This window comes from Crocodylus porosus, unplaced genomic scaffold (genome assembly GCF_001723895.1).
Source record: "Crocodylus porosus isolate Cpor-Errol unplaced genomic scaffold, CroPor_comp1, whole genome shotgun sequence".
Lineage (NCBI taxonomy): Eukaryota > Metazoa > Chordata > Crocodylia > Crocodylidae > Crocodylus > Crocodylus porosus.
In genome coordinates this window covers 37,116,641-37,137,444 of record NW_017728951.1, presented here as the reverse complement: position 1 = coordinate 37,137,444, position 20,804 = coordinate 37,116,641, and the positions used below count along the sequence as shown (strand labels likewise).

The following is a 20,804-nucleotide window of genomic DNA, read 5'->3' as shown; positions in this document are numbered from 1 at the left end:
AACCACGGAGCCAGTTTCCCAGCCAGCGGATCGTGGTGGAGCCAAGGCCACAACTGGCCTTGACAATCTTTGTGTCTTTTTCTTCCTTCCTTAATTTAAGGCATTTTTTAAATGAAACATTTTTGAACATGTCAGAAAAACATATTGGCATTTCTAAAAAAAAACAGTCATTTTAGAAACTCTTAAAATGTTTTGAAGTTTTCCACTTTCTCTTCATTTTTTTTTTCCCTCCCAACTGAAACTATTGACCAAATCCAACTAAAATTCACAAATAACTTCAGTCTCACCAAAATTACATTTTTGGTAGCCAGTGTACTATTCGCTGATAAATTTTACCCAGCTGGAATCTGCAGAGTCAAGTAGGTGGCACCTTCCCACTTTGCAAGTCATTTTTACATACAAAGGAAATCTTGTGCAAGGCTAACATGATGTGGGGCTTTTTGTGCTCAGACTGTCTGAATTTGGTGCCTCTCTGCCAAATTCCTAGCTGTGAGCTGGCCATTGAAGAGAGAAAATATTCTCCTGGTGTCTATGCTTGGACCTGTTGGCAAGGTAGGAGACATGGGGAAAGTGTAGTTGAAGCTAGGGGCAGAAGAGAGGGATTGTGGGAGACTTATGAAGAATAGAGAAGTAGGATTGTAGGGTTGGAGAGTGGTTTTTAGGGGGCTGATCATGAGGGTAGGAGAGAGAGATTTGTGGTTTCAGAATGAGGAGCAGGAGAACTACTGACAGGGCTAATGGTGTGTCACCAGGGCTAGGGACAAAAGTTACACGGACACCAGTTTAAGTGATCAGAAACCAGTTTATACCTGTAACAGAATAGAAGTTCAGTGCACATAAACCAGTTTGAAAATGGCTGAAACTGATTTAAAGATAAACCTGGTTGAATGTAGTATCAAACTTAACTGATTTAGGTCAAACTGGTTTATGGAACTTCTGTCCCAGACCCCTCCCTGGTTTAAGTTAAATCACAGTGCCCCAGCATTTTGCAGCCCTGGGCTGGGCTGTGCTGCCTTCTCAAGGAAGCAGGGCAGGCCCTGCCCCTCTGCTTCCTAGCTGGAGCAGTGAAAGCTGGCTCACTGGCCTCCCTGGCTGGCTCACTGGCCCTATGACAAGAGGCCATCTTGAGGCCGATAACAACACCAACCTGCCCACTTGTTTACAGCAGTTTGCCCTGTTTCACCTGCCATGCCCTGATATATCAAAATAGATGGAAAAATGCAGGAGGCTACCCATTTAATTGCCCTGATACCAAGAGCAAAATACATGGCTTTGAACTTTCCCTTATACCATATCCCATGCCTCACAGTTTCATAGTTTCTAGGGTCGGAAGGGACCTGAGCAGATCATCTAGTCCGACCCCCTGCCATGGCAGGAAAGAATACTGGGGTCAAACGACCCCAGCAAGATGTTTGTCTAGCCTTGTCTTAAAGACCCCCAGGGTAGGAGCCTGCACCACTTCTCTTGGAAGTTGGTTCCAGACCCTAGCCGCCCTGACTGTGAAGTAGTGCCTCCTGATATCTAACCTAAACCTACCCTCTGCCAGCTTGTGACCGTTATTCCTGGTCACTCCTGGCAGTGCTCAGGGAAACAGTGACTCCCCCAATGCCTGCTGGTCCCCCCTGACTAGTTTATAACAGGCCACAAGATCCACAGATAACATCCAAAACCACCTCTGACTCCCCTGGACCCTTAGCTGGGCCTCATTCAGCCTCCAGCCCATATTTGGCCTCAGAGGTCTTCAGACGTACCTTGGCCTCTCTGCCCCCTTCACTAGGGCCACTACTCTGGCCAGCCTATGCACAGTCTTTCAGGCCCCCCCAGGCCTCCGGTTTTCTGTCCCACACAAAACTAAACTTGGCCTCTGGCTCCTATCTGGGCCAGTACTCTGCCCTTCACTGGGGCCACTGCTCTGCCCTTCACTGGGGTCCTGGGGTCGACATCCCTGGGCCCTTAGCTCGGCCTACAGCCCATTCAGTTTTCAGATGTCTGTTGATCTGCCCGGACCCTGCCTCAGGCCTCTTCAATGTGCCTAGGCCCTGTGCTTTTCTGTCAGGGTGTGCTCCCCTAGACTTTCCCCTCCATGGGGTACTCACAGGCCATCAGGGGCTGAGGCTTTCTGGAACCCCATCATCACCTTTCACTGGGGAAGCACAGGCACGGCATTTCCTGGAGACTGCCCCAGCATAGGTAGTCCCACCACACCATCCAACCACAGCAGTGTGTAGTTTCAGGTTATGTCCCAGGACCAGGAACCTCCTCCATCCCCATAATACCTACCCTGACCTCCAGGTGCTCTGGGAGCTGCAATCTGCAGGGTGAGTGATGTTGCTTCTCTGGCTCCCTAGGTGTAACTGCCAGCTCAGCTCCTAGGGCCTGGGTTTATACTGATGCTGCCAATTAGTCCTCCAATCTCCTGGCCCCCTTGTGGTCATGTAGCAGCCTAATTGGACCTAACCACACCTACCAGCTGCACCACAGCCTGCTCAAGCTCCTTAAAGTGGTGGGTGCCAAAAGTGCCTTACCACAGCCCTCCTTCCCCCCAGCAAACCCTGGCGGAGGTCTGGGGCCAAGGAGGGGGGTTAAAATCCCCTTCCTCTGATGACAGAGCTGCCAAGCCCTGCCCTGCTTGCTTACTGCTGGCTGCAACTGTGGACTACAAATCCCTGAGGCACCTGGAAGCAGGAAGAGGAAGTGATAAGCAGCTCTGCAGAGTCTTGCTACTGTGATTCTGGACTGTGATTCCAAGTGACCTAAGGGGCAGCAAAAAGAGGAAGTGAACACACAGCTCATGCTGGCTACATGTCACACAGTCATGTTCTAGTACCCCTGTGCTTCTGGGTTGAGCCATTGGAGGCATATAGCTGCATTTCCTGAATCAGAAGTGAATGTCTGTTCATTTGCTTATTGGTTCAATCTTTGCAGCTTAGATTAACCTGCAAAGATTGAATCAATTCAGCTTCAGGCTTTTTGACTGTCTGTATTTAGCGACTGGCTAGAAGAACTGACCATGGGCAGAAAAGAGGTTGTGACTGAATAGATATAGTCCCTTCAGAGATGGGATGAACCATGATGTCCATGTGGGCTGGAGAAGCTTGTCCAGTGAGCCCATTATGGCTGTTAGCAGGCTTTCTGCCTGGGATGTTTAGCACTAAAAACACAATTCTCTACTAGATTGAGATAACAGTGTTACCACATCCACTATCATCTGTAATAGAGTCTGAAGGTCTTTCAAAATTCACATGTGTCTTTTTTTTTACACCAAACAGGGCTTTGGGGTACAACCTTGACTGAAAATACAGCTGAAAACAGAGAACTTTATGTAAAGACCACCCTGCGAGAGTTGTTGGTTTATATTGTGTTCCTGGTGGACATCTGTCTATGTAAGTCCAGATATCTCAGTGGTGGTGGTGCAGAATGTCTTTGTGTGACTCTTTGTGTGAGTGTGTGTGCATGCGCGCATGTGCATATTTTAGGGATTTATGTTTTTTACAACTTGGCTCTAATCTACGCCTTAGTATCATAAACATCTACCCAGAGCACCGACTGGGCATTTGTAAAAAATAAATCAGTAAAGTATTTAAATCATATGGAGGTGGAGAGAGAAATGGCTAAAATGGAATGCTGGATTTTGGTACTAATTAGAATTTGTTACCATTTTTTTCATGCAACTTTTCTCATGAGAAATTGTTTTCGGAGCAGCATAAAAGTATTTGCACAAATGAATATTTTTCAGGTTTTTCCTTTTAAAAAAATCCTTTGGTAGAGAAAGTCCAAAATATTTTGAGGTTGAAGCTTCAGGTTTTCCCCTGAGCAATCAAAAAAAATAATTATGGTAAATGTCAGGGGCAGGGAGTAGGGGTGGGGTGGGGAGGAAGAAAAGTGTTCATAATTTACCATAGGGGGGAAAAATGGGGTTTTCCTGAGTGGTTTTAGCAGTTCACTGCACACCCATCACTTCTCCCATTTAAGACTCTCAAGTCCCTTTGCAACCAATTAAGTGACCCTTTTCAGCTCTCTGTAAAGACACTATTCCATCCACTTAATAAATCTAAACAGTTAAGGTCTGATTCTCAGAAATTCTACACACCCACAAACTCAGCTGACTTCACTGGGAGCAGATGTTCCACCACTGAAAAGCAGGCTCTAAGGCTAAAAGCAGACATTGCATTTCTCCTAGAAAACCTGGAATCCTATGCTAGAAATAGATGTCAATGAATGAAGCAGATATCAGCCATGCTGCATTGTGTCATGGCACAGCTGATCCACTGACTAGGCAGAACACATGTCACTCCTTGATGGTGTGGGACACCCTTTTAATGGTGTGGTACAAAAGACAACGTAATCTCCCACAGTGCATTTAGAAAGACACAGAGGAGATCTCACTGCAATACAGAAAACCCTGGCAAGTGCTCCTAGAGGTCCTAGCAGTACATAGGGGTGAATGCAACACCAGTAAGGATGTCAGAACTTGGGTAGTGTTTTGCAGTGTGACTGCTCCTGCCTGGATTAGCCTAACTTAGAGTTCAAATGCAGTGGAACTCTTAGCAAAGGGGGCACTCCGCCTTTCTCTGATCATTATAAGGTGACTGCTGCTAAGCTCACTTGGCATCTGCTACTTTGAAGTAGTGCTTCTGAAAATTTAACACAGGCTCTGGCCATTAGCTCCCAGTCACTGGTGCTTCTCCTCAGCTTGGCAGCTTGAAGTTCTGTTACATTTCTGCATGCAAACAGCTATGGTTTTCAAATGCAGCTCTCAAAACTTCCTGGAGTAGGAGATGCATTGTTCAAATGTGACACTTCTCCTTTAAATCTATTGGTGAGCCATGCTCAAAGGGTGACTGGCATTATAACGTGAATGGCAGCTCACATTGTCACCCGGGCATGGATTTAATGCAGCTCTGTACCAAATACTAATGCACTTTGTGTGGGCAGAACAATTGCTGTTTGTTTTGGGAAGACTCATTGTTATCTCAAAGAAGCACCTGTGGCATTGCCTGGCTTGATGGATTATGTTTCATACAACCAGTGGCAGAAGAGGTACAAAGATGATACTAACCTGCGTAGTTATCACACAGACCCAGGGGAATGGAATCCCAATCGGTCTTCAGATGTGACTGAGTCACACGTGTATCCTGGTCTGTACAATATTGTTTTTGAAAGTTGATTGCTTTTTCAGGAAGCCCTTTCATTAGGAGGACAGGTCAAGGCATTCATAGTGATGGATTATGTAGTGGGGGATGAACTGGGGAATGCATGTAAATTGTTTCAATCAGCACCTGCTCAGAGGTCAGGATCTTTGTTGAATGAAAACTTATCTAAAACTGTGGCTGGGAGATCGCAGCAGCTGTGGTCTCCCAGCTGCTGGGGTGCATGGGACCCCACATGGCTGGAAGCACTGTCAGCTGGAAGTTGCTAGGCCAGGGGGTGCATATGTGCCCTCCTACCTGGAAGCTCCAATCAGGTGACAGGGCTCCCAGCAATGGGGGCCCCTGGCTACACCTTCAATTAATGATGTGATAGGGAACAGCTACAAAGTATCCCGCTAAATATGTGTAATAAACTTTGTAACTTATTACTCTTTTTATTGCACCATTTATTGACTGAATGAGTGCCCAGGTGACCACTTAAGGCATGATTAACTGGTATATCATGCCTTAAGTGTAATGTGTACGTGGGACCTAAATGGCAGGTGAGCTGGTTTCACTCCAGAGTGACCATGGCATACACACACACCGGAACAGGGCTTGCAACCTTTGGCCCTGGACTGGATCCAGCCTGCAAAGAAGTTGGATCTGGCCCAGGAAGGTCCAAGCTACCTAGGGCTGTACAGAGGATGAGGCAGCACACAGCTGTACTGAACCACCCATCCCCTCCACAGCCCCCTCCTCATCAGCCCATCTTGATGTTGTGTCTGTTGTGTCTTGGACAAAACTCACTCTTTAGATGACAAGAGGTTTTAGGAGTGATTCAATAAAACCTGATAAATCACAAAATCTTAAAAACATAGACCACCTTCCCAGCAGCACCCTCCTAGTCACCATGGATGTTACCAGCTTATATAGCAACATCCCACACCAGGATGGTATCCAAGCCTGCCATATGTACCTGCAAGAGCAAGATGACAGCTCAGAGTACAAACCCAAATATATTACTGACCTTATACATTTAATCCTCACACACAACTTCACTTTCAATAACCAACACTTCCTCCAGACCATGGGCACAACTATAGGCACCAAAATGGCCCCACAGTATGTCAACCTTTTTATAAGCCACCTGGCAGAAGAATTCCTCAAGGACTGCACCATCAACCCCTTGCTATACTTCAGATATATCAATGACATCTTCATCATTTGGGCTGAAAATCTGCAATCTCTGATTGAGTTCTATCAGAAATTCAACAATCATCACCCCTGCATCAGACTTGCTCTTGAATACTCCAGCACCAACATTTCCTTTTTAGACATGATGATCATTATCCAGAATGGTAAAATACAGACCACAATATACAAGAAACCCATGGACCAACATAAATAACTGCACAGAACCAGCAAACACCCTAAACACACTGAGAAAGCTGTAATATACAGCCAAGCCCTCAGATACCACCACATTTGAACTGAGATGAATGCCTGTGATTGTCACCTCACAAATCTCAAAAAGGCTTTCACTCAACAAGGGCACTCCTCCAGAGAGACAGATCGCGCTTTTGAAAGAGCCACCCAGCTACCACGTGAAGAATTGCTACAGTACAGAAGGAAGACCCCCATGAATTGCACACCACTGGTTATGACATATCACCCTCCCTGGAATCTCAAGCAATTGCAACCCATACTAGAAGAAGACCCAATTGTTAAAGAGATCTTCCCAGAATCACCCATTCTAGCCTTCAAACAAGCACTGAACGTTGCTAACCTCATCACCAGAAGCAAACTTCCTATGACCCAAAACGCACCAAATAGATCCAGACCATGTCATGACAAGAACTGTAAAACCTGCCAGCATATCTTCACCACCCCCACAATTACAACATCTCACAATAGAACTTCATCATTCCCGGATCTTACAGCTGCACCTCCAGAAATGTAATACATCTCATCCAGTGCACTAAATGCCCTGATGGAAAATATGTAGGAGAAACCAAACAATAACTGAGCACCAGAATGAATGCACACCAAAAATCTATCAAAGACAAAAGTACTCAATTATGTGTGGGGGCACACTTCTCACAAGAAAACCACTCTCTCTCCAATCTCTCAGTTCTAATCTTCAAAGGGAATTTACAAAACACCTTTCACAGGCAAGCCTACAAACTTCACTTCATCAACCTACTGGATACAAAAAATCACGGACTAAATACAGACATTGGATTTATGACACCTTATAATCTGCCTAATATCTGACTCCCTAGGTACCTCTCCACCTTTTACCAGCTGCATTCGTTCCCCTCTCCACCCCACAACTTGTCTCTCACCCACTGACTCCTCGATTTACATCTTCACTGATTGACTTTCTTGCATGAACACCAGCCCTTGGCTCCTCTACTATTCATTTCACCCAGGAAGAGCACAGACCAACTGCAGATGCATCCTCAGCCTGATGAAGGGTATTTGTACCTAAAAGCTGAAAAAGAAGAATTTTTCCAACTACTTGAGTTGGTCTAATAAAAGATATCAGATTTACCCACAGAATCTTGTCTGCCTATGTCCTTAGACCAACATGGCTACAACCTGTACCCCTGAAACCCCTATATTTGAACCCAACCCTTATCCCGGTCCTGGCAGAAAGGTTTCACTTACTTTATGAAAAACATAAGTCAGTAAAAACATATATCGGTAAAAAAAAAGTCTTATTGTCAGTAATAAGTTTGCAGTATGTTGTTGCCACTGGATTTACAACCCAGCCCTGATACCCTGCTGAAGGTGAGTACAACCTTCAGACTAACGAGAACTCCTCCAGTTGATAATAGGAACATCTTATTGATACACAGTGATAAGAAATAAGAGCAATGCAGGCAAAGCAAACAATATGATTACAACATACACTACCCAGATTCCCCAGTGACCAGAATATACATAAGGTTAGCACTGTATCCAGCTAGTACATAAACATCACCTTGAAGTTCTTTGCTTGGATGTTCAATATCAGCAACCTTGGAGGTCAGGGGCCAATGCAAGCTTGTTGTTCTGAAAACTCCTTCTTTTGTATTCTCTTTCTCCTTTCATGGCTTTTCATTTTTGGACATTGTTGATTGGTCTTGCTGTGGTCGCCATACTGTTCATGTTTTGTTAGCCAAAATGCTACATAAACCTATTACATGCACACACTTTAATTTGGTTATTTTATTTGGAACTGGAAATTCCAAAGGTTTTTGCAAGTAAGTACTAGAGCCAGGCCTATTTTTATAATGAAAATAAAGCTTGGATGTTTTTAATTTTTCAGGATGTGTATGTCCATTGGCCTTGGACACTATGTCTGCCTTGAAGGCTGTGAATCTGTGACAAACAGGCTTTTAGAAATCAATTAACCCTTGCCATTCTTTTAAACTATTGTTCTAATGCAATATCTAATTTACCTACAGGCCAATTCCTAAAAGCAAACCTCTAAATATAATTTTTTTAGCAATTAAATGTCATTAAAAATGCCTTGGGTCAGTAACCCTGCTACACCACACCTACTCCACATGCTGTACTGCCCTTAACATGGCACTAAGTACATGCCAATATGCCCTCTGTCTCAGTCATGTTCATTATCATGTTCGTACTGGTGCACTAAGGCTTCTACACTACATTTCAAGGCATAGCCCATTTCAAGATACACTTCAAAGCATAGCACACGTGTTGTAGGCTGGCTGCACTTCTCTGCAGTGCTCCCTAAGCAAACCAGACTACCAAAAGAAATCCATCTCTTTAACATATTTCATTCTCACTTGTGAGTCCCCTGTAATTTCTGAAAAGCATTTGTTGAGGACCCTGGGGGATTCCTGAGCATCAAACTAACCTCTTTCCTTTCTAAGCAAATTGCTGGTCATGTAAATCATGTCTTCTGATCACAGATTGCTACTGTGTGTTAATCTTGGATATTCAGAGACTCAGAAATAATACGCCCCTACTTCTTTTCTATTTTCTCCTAGTGACATATGGAATGACGAGTTCAAATGCCTATTACTACACCAAGGTCATGTCTGAGCTCTTTCTGCAGACCTCATCAAGCAGTGGAGTCTCTTTTCAGTCCATCAGTAGCATGACTGACTTCTGGGTGGTGAGTACAAACATAGGGGACAAGACCTTGGCCCATGAAATGGGAAACATATAGCTCTGGTGCCAAGTAACCTGTCCCTGAACCAGCTGAGGATTGGTATGGCATTGAGTGACCTTTGCTGAGCTTTCGTTACCTCTTGCCATGAGCCACTGTAGCTGGAAATAGCTTGAAAGGTTTCAGTTGTCTTTGCCTGGAATATAGAAAGCCTATTATTATCTAGAGATTTGCTTTTCCCCTTTGTGCCCGAGTGGTTGATTTATTTTCCATGCCATAATCCTTGTTTCCAGACCAGGATTATTCTGGGAACCCCTTTCCATTTACCCAGTTTATAGCTGACACCAGCAGTTAGCAATATCAGAATCATGGGGAAGGGATGAACTTACCCCATGGAGTGGATTGCCAGTGACTTAGAGACTTGTCCCACCTTCTCTTGCAGTATGGCCAAGGTCCACTACTGGATAGTCTTTATTGGACCAAATGGTACAATAATGAGTCACTAACAACCCACCACACCCAGTCCTACATCTACTATGAGAATCTGCTGCTTGGTGTCCCACGTCTGCGTCAGCTGAAAGTGAAGAACAACTCATGTGTTGTTCATGATGACTTTAAAGAGGAGATTTCAGGATGTTATGATGTGTACTCTGAGGACAAGGAAGAAAGGGTCTCCTTTGGACTCCTCAATGGAACTGCGTAAGTGTGCCCCTTCCATCCAACTTCCACTGAGGTTGGACTATTTTTTAGCTTTGCCCAAACTCTGGCCAAATTTTGCTGAAATTCAATGTTAAAAAGGTGGTCCCATGAGCAATATGTTTGGTGTAAGGTTCCTGTGTAAAGCTACAGAGTTATTGCCTTCTGATTCTCCTTGGCAGTCAGGTCCAGTGCATCCTGTGAGTGGCAACACTAGGATTAAAAAAACAAACCCAAAAAAGCCCTTGGGGTTCCTTTGATGCAATGAGAAATAAAGTCAGGCAAAGAGCAGGTTCTGCTGGGGAACAATGCAGCCAAACCCAAGAAAAATCTTAGATTGAGAAACTTGTTCACATTGCTGTTGAAGCTAAAGAAAATAAAACCCCATGGGAAAAGAACATGGGTTTCTTTCATATGTGCTCTGGCATGTTCTGATTAGTACACATCAGAGCAGACCCAATTAAAGGAGTCTACTGCAGCCTTCCAATCAGAACACTCCAACGTGCTGCAGCAACTTGTGTATTAAGTGTCCCCACATTTCAAAATGGTGGCAAGGGCACTTTAACTAAAGCTTATTGAACTCCCAAGAGTCACTCTAATTAAAATGGCAATGGCCTTCCCCCTCCACCCCAACCCCAAGCACATGTACAGACACCCATTGTGACCAGATCCAATAGAGGTGCAAAACCACCCACTAACCCTGTGGTATCTATGGCTCAACAGAAATAAGTTTCTTAAAAACTGAAATCCTGTTCTCAGCAGAGTTTGCAAACCTAAGGGTTTTGAATCATGCAGTTAAAACCTGGGACTTTTCAGGGACTTTTCTTGGGACCTGATCCTTTTATCTGAACTCACCAAACTTGTAAAATTGCTCTGAGGCTGTAGGATTTCCTCAGTCTTGCTTCCCTTATAGTAACATGATCCATGTGGTTGTTATAAATTATCTAAGAATACTGAGCTATAACAGCATTAAGAGGACTCTAAGTGACCTGCCAGTGAAGGAAAATTATTATATATTGCTTGTTAGGGTGTCCTACATAAATGCAGTGTTCTAACCTACTAAGAGCCACAGGCAAAACAAGCTAGGAAGCAATACAATGAATTCAGATAAGCATTTACAAGACAAACAGAAAAACTGTTACCTTGGGGATCTTATATCCTGTCTCCAAGAGTTTGCAAATCTGCCAAGGTTGGGAACTAATATATCAAAAGGCTAGAGACAGATAAAGACATGATTCAGGCTCAGATCGTCAAAGATACTGTAGAGCTCCCTTCCTGAGTTACCTTTGAAATTTTGTGCCTTAGTCTCTGGAAAACAAATGATGAAAAGGACTAAGCTAGGGCTAAGCACTGGTTTTTGGCAAGGGGCCAGAATGGCTTGGGTTGGAGATAGGTAGGTATTAGGACCCAGCTGCTGCTGCTGCTTCCCCTTAGCTAGGGACAGACATTCAAAAAGCCTGAGCCTGAATAGATTCAGTCTTTGGAGGTTAGTCTAACCGTGCTAAGCTAAATAACTTTTGTAACCAGACAGACATCCCAGAAATGCAGGCACATGCCTGCAGTGGCCCAAGCTAGAAGCTGGGGGGTGCTACAGGTGCCCTTCCCTCCACAACACTGAGCTGAGGGGTGAGGGCATGGCCAGGCCCCAGCAGGATGCTCTGATTAGCCCAGCAGGGAACTGATAACAGTGTTTATCACCCCTAACTCAGTGTTTATCACCCCATTAAGAAAACAACAGAGGGACAACTGAATCCAAATCCGAAGCAAAACAACAGAGGAAATCAGTTGACTCCGAAGCAAATACTTGCCACTTTGCTCAGGTCTACCTCTGGGCTCTGCCCATGGCATAGCACAGAATGGCATGAAATGGGTAGAGCTTCCCCTATGTTGGAGCCCCAGGTAGCTGACTATGACACGGTGCAGGGAGAGGCCCTTCCCACCAAAGCACAGGTCCATGGGCCAGTTCCAAAGACACGATCACCAGATCTAGTCCAGGGGCCATAGGTTGCTGACTAAATGGCTCTCAAATATGCTTTGCAACTTCTTGGAGATAGGATACCGGATCCTTGAGCCAAGTGTTCCTGTTTGTCTTAGGATGTTATTATAATACATTACAATTACCATGCACTTAAGGCACTTAAAATGAGAGAGCCCCCAGGTTAAAGCTGGAAAACTATTGCTAAGTGCTCTCTGAGTGTCTCAAAGTTATGTCACTTCAGACAATGGTTATCTTTGGGTCATAGGCAGGGAAGGTTGTTTGGGTAGATGTGATATCTTTTATTAGATCAACTGAGTAGTTGGGACAAAGCTCTTTGTAAGCTTTCCGGTGCAATACCATTCTTCAGGCATAGGGCGTCTCTGCTGTTTTGAGACTCCAAGAATGAAAGAAGCTAAAAGTGTGACAGGATGTCAGTGAGAATGTAAATACGTGAAAATTAGGAAAACAAAAGATAGACCAGGGAAGGGAGGGGTCAAAAACGGTGGGGGGGGGGCAAAGGTGAGTAAAGGAGACTGTACAGTAGTAGATTTCCAATGTAGGAAAAAGGCTGTCTGAAAAAGTAAATAGCTGGGAATTAGGAAGACAAAGGGCAGAAAAGGAGGGGAGGAGAAGGGAGGAAGGGGAGAAAGAAAAGTGCAAGAGGTCTGGTCCGGCAGGTACCTGGTAGATCAAATGCCAGTGCCAGTCTCAGTTGCAGTCATGTCCACTGCCATACTAACCGCAGCTACATTAAGCTTTGTTAGTTTTTCATAGGTCATAGCAGCTCTCCCTAAACAACCAGAGGAAGTACAAACAGACCCACAGTGGGACATCAGAGAACTGAACCCTGTTCTAGCTCCATGCCCTAGCCAATGAGATAACATTTGCTTGTATATTTTTGTGCAGGTGGAGGTACCATACCGAGGAAGAATTGGGAGGTTCCTCTCACTGGGGTAGAATAACCAGCTATAGTGGTGGAGGATACTATATAGACCTCAAGCTGACCCGAGAGGAGACTGCTGAAGCCTTGCAACTCTTAAAGGAGAACTTGTGGCTGGACCGAGGGACCCGAGTAGTCTTCATTGATTTCTCAGTATATAATGCAAACATCAACCTCTTCTGTGTGCTGAGGTAGGCAGTCTTGCCAAAAAGTTTTCATTCTTTCTCTTCATTGTCAGTGTTGCTACCTAGTACATTTACACTTTTCCCATCTTCAGAGTTTTTAATGCAAGGCTCTTAAAGCACTTTACAAATAAATTAATTCAAACCCCTTCCTGCTACATTCCCCACCTCATCCAGGTGATAAATTTTAGTATTATCCCATCTTATCTGGTGAAAAACTTGTCCTGGGTCCCAAGATGTATTAAAAGCAGGACTGGGAATAGAATCCAGGAGTCATGGCTCCCTGTCCTCTCTAGCCACAGGAGATGGAGATGGTACAAGCTCTGAATGTTTCCTTGCCATTTTCTGGAAATGAGTTGGCATCTCTTTCCTTAAACCTTCTCACCTTTGACACTAGTTACTACCATAATTTGAGTGTTATAAAGACCTGCAATAGAACAATGCAAAGGCAAGATATCACACTTACCCATTCACTTCCTGTGAAAAAAAATGCTTATTTCACACTTACAGCTTTATGAATCCTTAACCTTAAGGGGATGTGTTATTTGGAGCTTTGTCACAGGGTACCTTAAAATCAGCATATAGGAACTTAAAACGAGAACATTCACCTGCTACAGGGTATTAAACCATCATAAGTACCCTCTAAATGTTTTAAAGATAAACCACGCAAGAGGAAGTTCATCTTGGAAACCATTTCTCCATGCCATTTGAGGCTATTGTTTGAATGGTCAGGGGAGGTAAAATGTCTTACTTTCATTCCTCCAGCATCTCAGGATGCACAGCTCCCAGCCACTCTACCCATTCCCACTCTGCAAAACACCCCCTACTTCCAGCTGAGAACAACTGCTCTGAGCGGGTTACTTGCAGAGAGATCATGGATCTGGGGAAGCCTGCTTGCATAGTCTTGCTTCTGGGAGGCTCAGTTTCAGCAAGACCAGAGTCCCAGGGAAGCAGCTTCTGGTGTCACTCACGGGGGTGTGGCAGCACCGCTCTGAGAGAGGGGCTGCCAGGGCTTAAGCCCTCAGTATAGCACCTCCACACCAATTTCAGCAAGGCCAGAGAGCCCCAGAGATGTTGCTTCCAAGCTACAAGCCTCCCTTCCATCTTCCCACCTGCCTACTGTCTCCGTGCCCCTGCCCGCCAGGGCCTCTAGTGGCAACTCACAGTCATGCAGGTCTGATACAACATGAAGCCTTTACCTGTGACTGCTCTAAAACCACTCTTTTTGACATTACACTGCATTCCACAGATTTCCAGCATTACAGGAAACCAGTGACGAGGCCTTTATGCTAGTAGCTCCGCACTACCTAACTGTAGCTCCCTGCTACATACCATGAGTGCTCCTTAGCTGGGGATGGGTAAATAGTCAACTATTCAGATGCAAATCAGACCCAATCCTATTTAAGAGATGTGTTAACTTCTCTTCTAGGCCCACAAATGTCTATGAGACAATTACCATCCCCAAATCCCTTTCCTTCCAACTGACCAAGGATTTCCCCCTCTTCTTGTTTATATTGCAATAGCATGTACAAGGTCCAGCTGAGACCAGGGCCTCATTGCACTGGGGACTATACCAATCTATATAGCCTAATCTACTTGAGATACTGGTGGATAATCAACACAGCCATTTAAACCCTGCCATTTTACTCGTACTGGAACATTGTCTCAGCTGCTCACTTTCATTAGAACTTATTACCTAGTAACTTTTAATGAGGTGTTCTCAGTACCTGACTGATTGTTACACCCCAGTATGTCTTGTTACTTTGTTGCCCAAGCATGGACATGTTCAATTAATCAGTTAAGCACTGGCTTCTTCAGCAAGGCCTTTATAAATTCCCACAGCAGCAGAAATGGCTTGGGAAAAGAAGCACACAGTCCTAGGGCTTGTAGGATCAGCAGGTTGTAATAGGGGCTGGGCAATTTCCTGGCTGAACAGGGTTTAGAATTAGTGGCTGAGTCTGCACAAGTGGTTTAGTGCTTAACCAAGTACTAAATGACCACGCATTAACTGGAATTACAGTTAATTGCAGTGCTGTCGCCACACGTTTGTTTTTTTTTCAGATGCTGCCGTGCAGTAGGAATGAGCTACTGTGCGGTAGCTTCCTACTGCTCAGTAGTGTCACCAGTATGGTTTGTGCCTGTTGATGCTATGGTGCCGTAGCAACGAGCTACGGTAGCATCTCATGTAAATGTGCCTAGTGAAAGGCATCATCTGGGAGCAATGAGAGCCACTGGGTGCTGAATAGTTTTGAAGGTCCAGTCACTCTGGAGGTAGGACTGAACACTGCCACATGATTAATAAGGTAATTTTCTCTTACAAAAAATATACTACAGTACTTGCATTTCCCTTGTCTGTTTCCTTCCTCACAATGTGCAATGTGCCAGCAGAGATGAGCGATTGTGGCAAAGTTCACAAATATGTTCATGCTTCTTCCATACTTGGTTGGAGGTTCTCTTGGCTCATACCCTTAACCTGATACTTCTCAAGAACATACAACATCCCCACAATTACTGTGCTTTCTTTCTTCCTTTGAAGGTTAGTGGTTGAATTCCCAGCCACTGGTGGTGCCATCCCCTCCTGGCAAATCCGTACAGTCAAACTTATCCGATATGTCAGCACTTGGGACTTCTTCATTGTCGCCTGTGAGATTGTCTTCTGCATCTTCATCTTCTACTATGTTGTGGAAGAGATTCTAGAACTGCGGATCCACAAGCTCCAGTATTTCACCAGTATATGGAACATCCTGGATGTGGTGGTCATACTGGTGAGAGTCCCCATAAGCTTTTCTGGATGAAGAATTCAGGGAGTTGGAAAAGCAAAAGCAAAATTAGTAGTATGGGAACTGGTGTTGAAAAGCCCAGAACTGTCTCAAACCTTTACTCCAAATTCAAAGAGAACCACTAATGGGAGATTTCTTAAGTCCTTGACTTTCAATAGGTGTTAGGTGCCTTTGAAACTCTTCCCCTTAAGTCCATGCTTAAATAATTAGATGGCCTGGGACATAAACCAGTGTGTTAGAACCCTGCTATAGTGTTTCCTTCCCTTCAAATGGATTATCTCCATTGGCTGATTTCAAGGAGCTCAGTGACATTTTTATCTCCAGTCCCTGTTTATTTTGTATACACAGTAGTAATTCCAGGTGCTTCTTCCTTCAGCTTTCCATTGTTGCCATTGGGTTCCATATCTTTCGCACCATTGAGGTGAACCGGCTGATGGGAGAGCTGCTGAAGAACCCTGACATCTATGCAGACTTTGAGTTCCTGGCTTTTTGGCAGACCCAGTACAACAACATGAATGCGGTCAACTTATTCTTTGCCTGGATTAAGGTACTACACAGGTTCCTATTGGGCTCTCTGCTTTCTGAGCTAACATAGGGAAAGAATTTAGAGGGCTACAGTTTTGGAGCTCAAACTCCCCTACTTTTGTGTGAACAGACAGAGTAGCATGTGCATCTGGTGGGGAGGGGCAGGCCTGGGGAAGAGGCTTGCCTCTGCATCATGTTCCAGGGCTCCTACCTGATCCACAGGGGCAGTGCTATATCTCTCTGTGGACAGCTTTCAATAAAAATGACACCTTGAGAGCAGGTGTGTAAAACCAAATTATATTAATCTCTGAATCAGCAGCAAATCCCATTTCTGTATGTTACAAACAATTAATACATTTTATAGCAAAGGAGTTCACTTTAAAGGTTCTGGAAACCTATTTAATATATCATGGATAAGCTAAGCAGTTTATAAATTGACAGACGTAAGTGATATTCACTAAGGCCCTTGTCCACAAAGATATTTAGGTGGCTAAATATCTTTTTGAATCTAGGCTAAATCTTTTGAAAGTCAAGGAAACAGTGAGCTCAGTAACTTGAAAAAAGCATTCAAGAAGCAGTCTGCTGACAGGGAAATGGATGACTACTAAGAAGGTAGTGTCCTTCACATTGTACTTGAAGAAGTGTTTTTTTGTTTGTCTGAGTTTAGTAAGAAGTTGTCTAAGCTTTACCAGATAATGAATTCCCTAATCAACATGAATATTTTTATACTTATGTGGCTTCTTATATTAGTAACTGGTTATGACTTCAAATGATCCTGTTGTGTTCATACACAGAGCATCTCAGGATCCACACAACAGGTGTAGGTAGTAATTATATGAAGGCTTGCATTTAGAGCCAAAATATTTGCAAATATACATGAGAGGTTATACTCTTTTAATATTTGCAGGACAACTAAGGTTTAATTGGCAATATGGCTAAGAGATAAGTAATATCTTCCTCTCCTGAACATTTAGCTATTAAAGACCTAAGATTTTTGATTTAAAAAATCAGTTTGAATAAGTATATTTCTAGATTTCTTTGTGGGGGTTCAAAATTAACATTCTTCTCTTTGCAAAAAGGAGAATGAAGAGGGCCTACTTTAATGTCACCAGCCACTGATAAATTTAGGCTGGGGATTAGAAGGTTTCTAATTATTAGGACTAGGGAAAGACATTACACATAAACTATTTTAAGTGATCAGAAATCGGTTTAAACCTGTAACTGAACAGGCATTCAGTGCACATACACCCATTTCAAAATGGCCAAAACTGGTTTGAGATAAGCCTAGTTGACTGTACTATCAGACTTAATTGATTTGGGTCAAACCAGTTTCTGCAATGCCTGTCCCAGACCCCTTGCTGGTTTAAAATAAACCAGACTCGCCCCAGAGGGCGGAGGTCTCTGCTGCAGCTGCAGGAGCAGGGACCGGCCCTAGTGGAGACATGGTCCAGCATGGCCCTGTTAAGGGAAGGAAGGGCTTTAATTCTTCCCTCCTTCCCCCGTTCCCCCACTGCAGCTGGGGTCAGCCTGTTTGCCGGGCAGCAAAGGGAGGGGGCTGCAGCAGTGGCCCCTGCAGCTGCCAGACACCGGCTGCAGGGAAGGGACAGAGGGAAGAATTAACCCTTCTCCCTCCCCCTTCACCTTAAAGAGGCCATGCTGGGTTGGTTGTCCTGTGGGGGGGCTCTTCTCCCTCTGTCTCCTCCCAGGATGGGGAGGGGGACTCTGTGAGGCGCTGGATGGAGACTCTTCCTCCTCCTTCCCTTCCCCACCTGGCACTGTGGGACTGGGAGGCAGGGGCTCTGTGCAATGCTGCCCAGCCCCAGAGCGGGGGTGGAGGGCAGAGGGAGGCTCTTTTCCATGTTGGATGGAACTCTTCCTTCTTCTCCTCCACCTCCCCCAGAGGGGCAGCAGGAGCACGGCGCTCAGCTGGGCAGGGTGTAGGTGTGAGGGTGGGGGGTGTAGGGACCCCCACACACTCCCCCCATGGCATGCAGCCCCCACTGCCTGGCAGCAACAGGAGGCAGGGAGGTCAGGACGCTTGTGCTCAGTGCTGTGCTGCTCGGAGGAGGGTGCAGAGCCTGCACCATCACCCAGGTGCTGCTCCCCGCGCCTGCAGCTCCAGCACTTGCAGTGGGGGAAGCCCTGCACTGGAGGCAGCTGCTTCCCCTGCTTCCTGCTGTGCAGGTCCCCACACTCTGCTGGGAGTGGAGGGAGCTCTGCCCTCTGCTTCCCCGCAGAGTCCAGTGCGGGGCTTCCCTGCTGCGAGTGTGGAGCATCAGTAGAGCCAGCCACTGCTGCACTGGCGGTGAGGAGTGCAGCCCTGTGCAGCCTACCCAGCCAGTTCTATTGGTGAGGTTCTGTGCCCTCCCCCTCACACCTATACCCACACCTCGTTCAGCTGAGCTCCACACTCCTTCTGTCCCTCTGCGAGTAGGAGGAGGAAGGGGAAGAGTCCTCCCAGCATGGAACAGAGTTTCCCCCTGCCCCGGGGGGAAGGAGTGGGGGGAAAGAGTCTCCCTCTGGGGCTGGGCAGCATAGTGCACCCCCTTCCCCACCCCGCAATGATGGGGGAGAAGCAGGAGGAAGAGTCTCCCTCTGGGGCCAGGCAGCTTCACAGATCCTCCCTCCCCATCCCACAGCAGGGGTGGGGGGAAGTGGGAGAAGAACCCCCCTGCCCCCCAAGCACTGAACAGGGCCCCACTCTCAGCCTTGTGGGAGTGGGGGAGAGGGAGGAGGGTGAAGAGTTCCCCTCTGGGGCCATGCAGCCCTGTGTGTAGGGACTGCCCCTGGCTCTCAGGGAGCCACTGGGCTGGGCTTGCCAGGGCCTGGCCAAGCTCCCTGCCCCTCAGCTCAGCTTCCCTGTGGAAAGGAGGGCTGCACTAGCACCCCCAGGCTTTTGGCTTGATTCACTGAAGGCATTTGCCTGCATTTTCCTACTAGAAAGGGAATGTCTATCCACTAGGAAACTGATTCACTCTCTGCTGGTTAGACTAACCTGCAAAGATTGAATTAATTCAGGCTCGGGCTTTTTGAATGTCTGTCCCTAGCCCAGAGGACTAAGTCCTCCAATAGGTGTAGTGAGAGCAAGACGCCAACTATGCTGAAGACATGTGAACTTAACGTGCCTGAATAAACTCCAGCATAGTTTGTTATTGCTCCTGGGTACCGCAGTTACATCTGCACCCAGGTTTGCAACATGTTGAGCCAGGTTGGAGCAGCCCTGGCTCACGGGGATCCTGGGGGGTTAGCCTGCCACCACAGAGCTGCTCTGACCCAGCTCAAAGTGCTGTGGAGGAGCTGGCTGGAGCACAAAGGTGCTCCAGTGCAGGGTTAGCCAACAGGCAGCTCCTGCACTGAAGCATCCTCATGCCTCAGCCAGCCGCATCAGTGCCTACACACATGAATGACTTGTGCTTCCTGAGACTGGGAGAGCATGGCAACCACCTACAGGCAGCAGTGACAGTGTTGGCAGTGGGGCGTGGTGGTGGTAAGTGGGGACCATGTGCAGATGGGTGCAGTGACGCCAGCAGCGAGGGCAGAACAAGTGGGGACAGCCCGCAGGTGGCCGCAGTGGCACTGGCAGCAGGGGAGGGAGGGGAAAGTTGCAACTGCCCACAGATGCCGGCAGCAGTGTTGGCAGTGGCCAATCTCAGGGGGGGCACGTGTCCCCACCATGCTTCCCCTATGTGTCGTCTATGCCTACATGTGCATTGTAGTGCACTAAATAACACACTGCAGGACAGTACTTGTTTACAAGTACTCTCCTATGGTGGTGTTTATTAGTTTACTGCAGAGTAATAGGGCCACATATGTAGACACCCCTATAGGGTGGAAAACTACAGAAATTAGCTTCTCTTCTTGGCAAGTTCCCCCTTGGGGCCTAGCCAATACTTTTGCTGTTTCAGGGAGAAGGATCTTGTGGAGAAAAAGACTGAGGATACAGTGTCAGAATGATCCCCAAAGAGCCTTGCTGTAGGTGAGAAAAGGGGAGCTAGATAGGATGGAAAAGGTGCCAGCACCTCATGGGGTGAAAGAGGGATATTTTATCCCTCTCTGTTTTAAGAAGGATATTTATTACAAACTTGTAATATTTCCTGGAATCTATCCCCTTCCTGTGAAAATGACAGAATAGAAGCAAGGCAAAGCTATTATGTTTTAGGAACCAAGTGGTAATTGGACACACACTGGCTTACTATGCTCCATGGGTCATGGGAGGAGGTCATGGGGGTCTCTGCATGAGCCCCTGAGGCCGCTGCAGGAGCAGTGAGTCCCAGGGCTTTTCTTGGCTTCTTTTTTCTTAAAGGGCTGGAGCTGGTCCAGGCAGGGCACCCATGGGAGGGTTGGGGGAGTGAGGGAGGTCAGGGGGCTTGTGCAGAGCCCCCTATGCACTGTGGGGAAGTGGGGGGCAGCAGGGATTGTCCCTCTGCCTGGCTTTTTTTTAAAGT

At 46.1% G+C, this 20,804-nt stretch overlaps 1 protein-coding gene across 1 annotated transcript in view; it reads left to right on the top strand.

The window, feature by feature from the left end:
- The window catches only part of PKD2L1 (polycystin 2 like 1, transient receptor potential cation channel), a 37,295-nt gene that overhangs the window by 7,576 nt on the left and 8,915 nt on the right, over positions 1–20,804 (top strand). Inside the window, 6 exon segments of the mRNA XM_019556356.1 lie at positions 3,270–3,383; positions 9,137–9,264; positions 9,701–9,957; positions 12,839–13,063; positions 15,591–15,819; positions 16,211–16,381. Of these exon segments, the coding sequence (XP_019411901.1) occupies positions 3,270–3,383; positions 9,137–9,264; positions 9,701–9,957; positions 12,839–13,063; positions 15,591–15,819; positions 16,211–16,381 (1,124 nt within the window).